This window comes from Palaemon carinicauda, chromosome 23, assembly GCF_036898095.1.
Source record: "Palaemon carinicauda isolate YSFRI2023 chromosome 23, ASM3689809v2, whole genome shotgun sequence".
NCBI lineage: Eukaryota > Metazoa > Arthropoda > Malacostraca > Decapoda > Palaemonidae > Palaemon > Palaemon carinicauda.
In genome coordinates, this window is record NC_090747.1 from 89,777,987 (window position 1) to 89,787,415 (window position 9,429).

Below are 9,429 nucleotides of genomic sequence, written 5' to 3' on the forward strand. Positions count from 1 at the left end.
GGTCTCCACCCTCCTGTCTTCTTTACCACTAAGAAGAGACGGTTGTAGAAGCCCGGGGATTGATGGTCCCGGACTTTGACTACCGCTCCCTTTTCTAGTAAGAGAGACACCTCTTGCTTTAAAGCTAGTCTCTTGTCCTCCTCTCTGTACCTGGGAGAGAGGTCGATGGGAGACGTTGCTAGAGGGGGCTTGCGCATAAACGGGATCTTGTACCCTTCTCTGAGCAACTTCACAGATTGTGCATCTGCGCCCCTGTTCTCCCAGGACTGCCAGTAGTTCTTGAGTCTGGCTCCCACTGCTGTCTGAAGAAGGTGGCAGTCAGACTCTGCCTTTAAAGGACTTGGTACCTTTCTTCTTAATCCCACGTCTCCCTTCGGCACGAGCACCTCCTCTGCTGGAGGCTCTGCCACGAAAGGGCGGAATAAATCTGGACGCTGGAGTGTCCATCCTGGGTCTAGACACGGTAGGCAAAGGGGTGGCTTTGCGGGCAGATGACGCAACCAGGTCATGCGTGTCTTTTTGAATCAAGGAGGCAGCAATCTCCTTGATCAACTCCTCTGGGAAAAGGCACTTTGAGAGAGGAGCAAACATAAGTTCTGATCTCTGACATTGTGTTACTCCAGCTGACAAGAAGGAGCAAAGGTTTTCCCGTTTCTTGAGGACCCCGGAAACGAACGAAGCCGCAAGCTCACTGGAACCGTCCCGTATGGCCTTGTCCATGCAGGACATAATGAGCATGGAAGTTTCCTTGTCAGAAGGGGAGGTCTTCCTGCTCAACGCTCCCAAACACCAATCCAAAAAGTTAAAAACCTCGAAGGCTCTGAACACTCCTTTCATCAGATGGTCTAAGTCTGAAGGAGTCCAACAAATCTTGGAGCGTCTCATGGCTAGCCTGCGGGGAGAGTCTACTAGACTTGAGAAGTCGCCTTGGGCAGAGGCAGGAACTCCCAAGCCGAGAACTTCTCCCGTGGCATACCAGACGCTCGATCTGGAAGCGAGTTTCGCAGGGGGAAACAAGAATGCTGTCTTCCCAAGGTGCTTTTTGGACTGCATCCAATCTCCCAACACTCTTAAAGCTCTCTTAGACGAGCGGGCGAGGACGAGCTTCGTAAAGGCAGGCGCGGATGACTGCGTGCCTAAAGCGAACTCAGATGGAGGAGAGCGTGGGGCTGCAGAAACAAACTGATCAGGATACATCTCCTTGAACAGTGCAAGAACTTTCCTAAAGTCCAAGGAGGGAGGCGTGGTCTTGGGTTCGTCGATGTCCGTATGCGGGTCGTCACCATCAGAGAGTCCATCGTCTGAATACTGAGGAGGAAGCGGCAAAGGAGTAGGAATTGGCTGGTCAGCTGAGTCCGGCAGCACGGGTGCATGCGTGACTGCACTGGACGCAACGTCATGGAACTGTTGGCCAGTCTGTGAGCTGGCAACAACCATAGCAGCGCGGGGGCGCAAAGCGTCTACTCCTGACTGTCTAGTCTGCTGTGGGCGAGTAGCGGTAACCACACTGGGTTGCGGAGGTTGACGCACCGCGTCAAAACAAAACAACTTAGGTTGTTGTTGTAACTCGCGAACGTCAACGGAGGGTTCCGTGCGTCGCTGAACGTCAACATGCGGCTGGCAGGGTACACTGCGCATGGGTGGCGGGACTCTCACAGCTGGTGTGCGGGAGAAGGTAGCCTCAGCGTCCACTGGACGCACAACCGTGGTTGGTTGTAGGCTAACGGGTGGTGCAGCGTCAACCTTCTCCGCACGAAAGTCCTGCATTAATGACGTTAACTGCGTCTGCATGGTCTGCAGCAAAGACCACTTAGGGTCTACAGTAGCAGGTGCGGCAACAGACGGTGTTACTGCCTGTTGCGGTACCGCTTTGCCTCTCTTAGGAGGTGTGCAGTCATCGGAAGACTGCAGCGAGTCCGAACTGACCCAGTGGCTACAGCTGGGCCGTTGGACTTGCGCGGAAGGGACCGACTTGCGTTTAAGAGGCCGTGAGACCTTGGTCCATTGTTTCTTCCGAGAAACATCTTCCGCAGACGAGGAATAAATGGGCTCTCTCGTCTTCTTGTGGGTGGGGCGATCTTGGTAAGATACGTCCGAAACCACGGAGGGAACGTCTGTCCGCTGATTAAAGCCTGTCGAACCCTTTGGTCGTACGACATTGCTTCTCCCCTGGGCTTGGGAGCTTGCAAGAGGTCCCGGACTGGGAGGACGACAGGCACGAACAGACGCACCCTCAAGCGCAACACTAACACTTTCCACAACACTACCACTCACTTTGTCACTACCCACTGCACTCTTACCCTTCAACTCCTTGACGTCTGCCATGAGTTGGTTACGGTCACTCGCCAATGACTCGACTCTCTCACCCAGAGCCTGGATGGCACGCATCATATCTGCCATCGAAGGTTGTTGAGTGCTAGAAGGGGGGTCAGGAGCAACCACTACAGGGGAAGGAATAGGTTGTGGGGCATGAGGAGAGGAAATATCAACGGAGCGAGATGAACTTCTCCTGACTCTATCTCTCTCTAGCCTACGTGAATATTTCAGGAATTCGAGAAAATCGATTTCCGAAAGCCCAACGCATTCCTCACATCGATCTTCCAATTGACAGGTTTTATCCCGACAATTGGAACAAACGGTGTACGGATCGATAGAGGCCTTCGGAAGACGCCTTGAACAGTCCCTAGCACTACACTTTCTGTATTTAGGGACTTGAGAAGGGTCAGCCATCTTGAATTAGTCAAAGGGGAATTCAAAATCTATCCAAGTCGTCAACAAATAATCCAAAAATCAATAAAAGAATGCAAGGATGTATTGAAGATAACCTCTGCAAAGCGAAAGCTAATAACTAGAAATGTGTACTTCACCAAAATCTGTGAAAACCAATCCAGTAAGCAACAGCGAATTTAGTAGGTCTTGCCGGTGGCACGACAGAGAGAAAATTGGTTCTGTGTTTACATGGAGTACTTGAGTACCTGCTAGATAGATGGCGCTGTTGATGTACACCCCCTACCTGCATAGCGATCGCTGGCGTATTTTGAGCGTAGAGTTTTTCTGTCGGGCAGCAGAGCTGCAGCTTATATAATCACCGGCTAAGTTTAATATTGAAAAATAAAAATTACGACCATAAACTTACAAGTAAGTATTCTATTCAGTAATCCAAAAATAGGTAATGTGTAACACAACAAACAGGCTACAGTTAAAAAAAAGAACAGTGTACAACTATTTTTGTTTGAGGATTCATGTTTATGCAGTTCACCATTCTATAATTTTCTATTTGTTTACAAAACTTTATACACTTGTACACTGAAATATGTTTCATATTATATCCAAACTGAATAGTGTCCAGAATACATTTGCTACAACTATGTACAGTACTGCATGATTTTTATGGATCATAAAAAAATATATATAATATATATACATACAAATGCACAGTATAGTACTACAACTTACCTGTTGGTAAACCTAAGACAAAGAAGTTATTAGGCCCAGGTTTGAAGTCATTTATCCTTTTGATAACATATCTGGCAGCCCACTCTGCCACTCTCTCACTGTTATCTAAAATAACTAAACGCATCTGTAAAATAATAGAGAACAGTCTATAGCACCTTGAGTTTGAATTTGCAAATAACTTGTATTTTCCTAACTATAAAAACCTAAGTCTTTTAATATGAGTATGATTTCAAAGCTTGAATTTAATTTGGCTCTTAACCCTTTTACCCCCAAAGGACATACTGGTATGTTTCACAAAACTCATCCCTTTACCCCCATGGACGTACCTGTACGTCCTTGCAAAAAACTGCTATTTACATTTTTTTTTGCATAATTTTTATAATTTTTTTGGAGAAATTTCAGGCATTTCCCAAGAGAATGAGACCAACCTGACCTCTCTCTGACGAAAATTAAGGCTGTTAGAGCAATTTTTAAAAAAATATACTGCAAAATGTGCTTGAAAAAAAATAACCCCTGGGGGTTAAGGGTTGGAAAGTTCCAAATAGCCTGGGGGTAAAAGGGTTAACAGGATGTCTCAGAAGAACTATAACTTCAAGGGTATGGTTCTTGTAATGTACATAATGCTCTATAAATTAATGGGTTCACATTACTTTACTACCCATCCTCCCCTCAAAGGAGGATGGGGAAAGCACTTCTATCTAAACATTAAAAGAATAGCTACTCAGTATACTATTTTCCCTCCGTCAGTCTCTTCCAGCGACTTAACGGTCCAACTAATACACCCCAAGGAAGAGGAAGGAGAAGAGGAAAAAGGGTCAGACATTCTTACTCTCACCAAGACTGATGTTACCATTACCTTAGAAGAGATTCTTTTTGTCCTGACACCACCTGACAAACTGCTACGACAGCTCCTCAGGAGAAAATGTCGAGTAAATTGAGTGGTGGATTCCTGTAGATAGTGGGCCGTGAAGGTCACCTGATGTTTCCATACTCTTTCCTTCAGGACCTGGCCCATTGACAAATACTTCGGAAAGACTAACTTTGTGACCGCGGGCCTTACCGAGCTTGCTGATGCAATTGTCTGATGGAGACTCACTGCTGTCGTGTCTGTCAGCATGAACAGGCAATTCAACCTTTACTTGGGTGCAAGATTCAACATCTCCCAATTTATCACACCCCGCAGATTTCTAAAGGCAATAAGGCGATCTTGATTCTGTAGCAAGTGCCTTTCTGGGGAGCCCAGGATCAACCGATCGTCAAGATGCATCAAAAGACGTATCTTGTGTAAGTGGGTTCCAAGCTACCACCAATGTGAACACTTGATTGACCACCTAGGGAATAGTGCAGTACAAGACAGGGTTTTGAGCTGGTACACTGCTCTACAGTATTGAGAAAGGCAAAGACTTCTACAGGTCAAATCATTTTTGTCGGTCTACATAGGAAGAGCTTCCAGCACTTGATAGTGTGGCAATCCACCCCCCACACTCCACCAAACCTGAAAAAACTTGCCGATGTAGCCCTTGGGCCAAGTTAGGGGTTGTTTACCCGGAAGGTTCAGCGATCAGTGAACTCGATGACAAGAGCAAGTGGTAGCCTATACTGTACATTCTCTTCAGGACTGTCCTGGGGTTTCCAAGAATGATGCCAGAGAAGACTTGGCTTTCCTTCTTCCTTAAATGGCAAACCATGATCTACGCTCAGCATATGGTGATGATTGCAAATAACCATGCCATTAAAAATTGGTATGCACCTTTTTACCTACATGTAAATTCCTACTTAGTTTCTTCGTTAACCCAAAACCAACATAACCCTTCGAACTAAAAAATATTAGGAAAGGATTAAACAGCCTTAGATACGATGCAACAGTACATCTTTACTTGTTGCGACCAAAGAAAAATATGAAGTCTTGCTCGACACCAGTCCTTAACTACCTTATTAACCAGCTTAGCTGGAGATATTAAGTATTTTAAAGGACGAAAGATTTGCATAGGCGTAGGAGCAAACCCATTCATTAGAAAGAGAAATTTTATTCTAATTTCCAAAATCCAGCCATAAGCTACATATGTAAATTTATCCTTTCATATCTGGTATTATTTAAATATTATATTTACTACAAAATAGTTTTTTTTAGTTTATACTAACACTATTTCTAACTAATACTTAGCCTAGGATGATTGAATGCAGGCTATTCAGACCCAGAGCCCCGGTACTTATGCCAAGAAAACCATTTGGGTGCCCGGAAAATCACTGTCAGGTACTGCAGCCTTATTACACTGCAGTACTAGATTTCATATTTGATATAAAGCACTATTTAAAAGGGGCAGATCATTACAGTGTTGTTTACTACAGCTATTAAAGAATACCCTTAACATCTTAGATCTCAATGGATTTCATTACTATAGTGGTTTTTGCTACTCTCCCATTTTGACATGATACACTTTACTATTAAGTTATTAAAAAAGTAAATGATACTGTAAATTGCAGCTCAATTTTGCTTAAAAGTTTTAATTCATTAATGCTAGCTACAGTACAGTATAGCCTACGATATTTCAAGAGTTCAAGTGTACTGTAGGTTCTTCTAAAGGGTCTTTATTACTTGTCAGAAGCCCAAACTCCTGGTGTATCTAAGTAGTTTTTATTTGCTCATTGTTCTAGTCCCTGTTTGGTCACTATTTAAAGTCTATTTGGTCATTATTTTTTTTTTTAAGTATTTTGATAATCTTGGGTATCTTTATTTGCCCATTGCTCAAGTACAGTATCTCTATTTGACCTTTGTTTAGTTTTTATTATGATCTGTTTTATATCTGTCATTGTTTAATGTGTAATTATTCATTGTTGTCTATTTCATCATTGTTTAGTGTCTATTTGCTCATTGTCTAGTGTATATTTTGGTAATTTTTAGTCATTGTTTAGTCTTTATTAGTCAATGATTTGAGTCTCTATTTAGTCATTGTTAGTGTCTATTTAGCACTAAGTGTCTTTCTAAATGAGTGTGACTAATTGTCTCCTATGATTCTGCTCAACATACTAATTGTTAAACATCTTGCCAATAGTATAAAGTTTTTTTGTCATTGATGTAAAAAAGAATCTACTCACAAGTATGATGTCTAGAATTCTCAATCATTCTTATCAGTCAAGATACAATCTGCATTAAACCATTATCTACAATTCTACTTGCCCTTTCATCTAGAGTACTCATGGATTATGGCAGATTATGAAAACTTGATAAGATCATGGGATCTCTCTTGCAATCCCTACAGCAATATAAATAAGCCAGGATGCAAAATGATGTGCATTCTCTTTCAACCTTATTTTAGGGGTAATGGCAACATCCGAACTAAACATATCACCCTTTATAGCCAAAGATAGAGGGTGACCCCAGTGGGAAATATTCCTAACCTTACAGCCTATCTTGACCCTAAAGTGTGATTTTTCTCTACCATAGGATCCCCATCACTGTCATAAAGAGGGTATTGCGATATTTTAACCAATGATATTAGTTGAATGTTAATAGCAAACACATTAGAATTCCATAATTAGAAATTCGTATTGCTAGATTAAGAAATATCGGTACTATTAATTTTTTTTAAAATGTCCAATTGCTTTTAAATCGTGTCCTTGCGTTTTTTAAGTCAGTTAAATCAATTAAAATGTTGTATGAGGAAAATTACAGTCACATCCATAAGTATTTGCCCTTTATTTTCATTTAAGCTATACGTATTCCCGAGCAAAAATAAAGGGAAAAATACTTCTACCAAGTCAAACAACAAAACACAACTGTGCAGAGCACCATTATAACGAGAAGGTTAAGATAACATTCCAAATTTCAAGGCTAAGTCGGTAAGTCACCTTGGAAGGATGTGCATTACGTAATCGATTAAAAATTCTTTCTTGAATTTCTTATTATGAAACGAAATGAGAATTACTGTTGACTGGAATTCCACGATTGCTGACGTCAAACAAAACCAAACAAGATTGTGGACAAAGGATTTAATCCAGACCACTTATGTCATATTACAACCAGTTCTCAAAGTCAAGGTTCTTTGGGTGACTCGGCAACAAACAAGACAAGCAAGCATCTTACAAGGACAAACACTGATGCAGTTAACAACAGCACATTACAGACAGTTCATATGTATATGAACAGTCTTTTTTGGAGTTGTTTTGTTTTATTTTTTAATATAAAAAAACAGTGAGATAACAAGGCAGACAAAAACATGAGAATTTTTTTTAGGGTTAATAGCAAGATAACACCGTTTCCGTACCTTACTGTCTTGGAGGAGGTGCAGGCAGACGTCTTTCGCAGACGAAGTTATCCCGTATTATGACTGCTGACGTTGTTGTCGGTAGCCAGATTGGTCTGGTCTACGTCCCTTTACTCGCAGAATTACAAAGAATAATCGCCATAAGCAACTCAGCGTTCTTCTTCTTCTTGTAAATTGATAAAGTGCCGACACAATTCATTTTTAAGTTCTACATTGTATTTTTCTGTGATTATTCTTAAAATCCAAATATTCAGATAGGAAAATATATGGTTGTCTAAACTAGTTTAATTTTAATATTTTCTCGTATCATTAAAATGTTATATAAGATTGCAGCTTACATGGATCTAAAAGTATCCTTAGTAACAATGTATGGCTACTTAACAAAACCAACAAAGAAAAAAAAAACGTGTTTTGCATAGTGGTTTGCCTCGTAGATAGCAGATAGCCTTCTCACATATACAGAACACATCTTGGTCACATGACCACTTTGCAAGACAGATAACTCATGTTTAGGATAATGTTAAGTTTTTTTATTATTATTATTATTATTATTATTATTATTATTATTATTATTATTATTATTATTATTATTAATTGCCAGGCTACAATAGTTGGAAAAACAAAATGCTATAAGCCCGAGGGCTCCAACAGGGAAAATAGCCCAGTGAGGAAAGGATATAGGGAAAGTAAAAAAAAAACTAATTAAAATAAAATATTTCTAGAACCTTAATAGAGTTAAACAATTAGTCCTCTCACACTTTCTTTTGTTTTTTGTTTTTTCAGAAAAAAAAATATAACTTTAGTCAGCCATTCAAACACTATCGCCACCACACTGCAGCACCAATTCTTCTTAAAAAAAAAAAATCTCTAAAATCGATTTTCCTTCAAACTCCATAGTCACCTCACAATTATTTCCAGTCTCTTTTCTATCCACATGTGATAAACCTTCAAGATATGTATGACATTGACCAAGGACTGCGTCCAAGAGCAGAAGAATTTCTCCGCTTATCTTTTATTCGGATATAAATTTGTTTAATAACCTTTCTCGTTACATTTACTTCCATATAAAACAAATTTTATCCTTCCTTAAGTTCCTAATCACTTTCTCCAGTCTTTTCTTTCACTGACTGTTTCCCGTCATAATACTTTCTCCATTCTGTTTCTGCCACCCGTTGAGATACTACCGCTAGAAAGTTATTGGGTCCTTTGACTGGCCAGACAGTACTATATTGGATCCCTCTCTCTGGTTACGGCTTATTTCCTCCTTACCTACACATACACAGAATAGTCTGGCCTATTCTTGACACATTCTCCCCTTTCCTCATACACTCGACAACACTGAAATTACCAAACAATTCTTCTTCTCTCAAGAGAATAACTACTGCAATTGTTCAGTGGTTACTTTCCTCTTGGTAAGGGTAGAAGAGACTCTTTAGCTATGGTAAGCAGGTCTTCTAGAAGGACACTCCAAAATCAAATCATTGTTCTCTAGTCTTGGGTAGTGCCATAACCTCTTTTCATGGTCTTCCACTATCTTGTGTTAGAGATCTCTTGCTTGAGGGTACACTTGGACACACTATTCTATCTTGTGTCTCTTCCTCTTGTTATTTTCAAGTTTTTTTTTTAATAGTTTATATATGAAAGATTTATTGTAATGTTATTATTGTTCTTAAACTTCTTTTAGTTTTTTTCCTTATTTCCTTTCTTC

At 40.7% G+C, this 9,429-nt stretch overlaps 2 protein-coding genes across 5 annotated transcripts in view; one reads left to right on the top strand and one right to left on the bottom strand.

Annotated features, from left to right (window-relative positions):
* Oscillin (glucosamine-6-phosphate isomerase Oscillin) overlaps nt 1-7,880 on the bottom strand; it is a 49,566-nt gene extending 41,686 nt beyond the window's left edge. For all 4 annotated transcript variants that reach the window (XR_011039587.1, XR_011039588.1, XM_068347150.1 and 1 more), the window contains exons 1-2: nt 7,722-7,880; nt 3,457-3,580 (exon numbers count right to left, since the gene is read on the bottom strand). Coding sequence is in view for 2 of the 4 variants with exons in the window: in XM_068347150.1 (XP_068203251.1) it covers nt 3,457-3,580 (124 nt within the window). In the remaining 2 variants the exon portion in view is untranslated. The remainder of the gene's footprint in view (nt 1-3,456; nt 3,581-7,721) is intronic.
* Nucleotides 1-9,429, top strand: part of LOC137617218 (transmembrane protein 177) — a 193,386-nt gene that overhangs the window by 74,514 nt on the left and 109,443 nt on the right. The gene's annotated exons all lie outside the window — the stretch shown is intronic.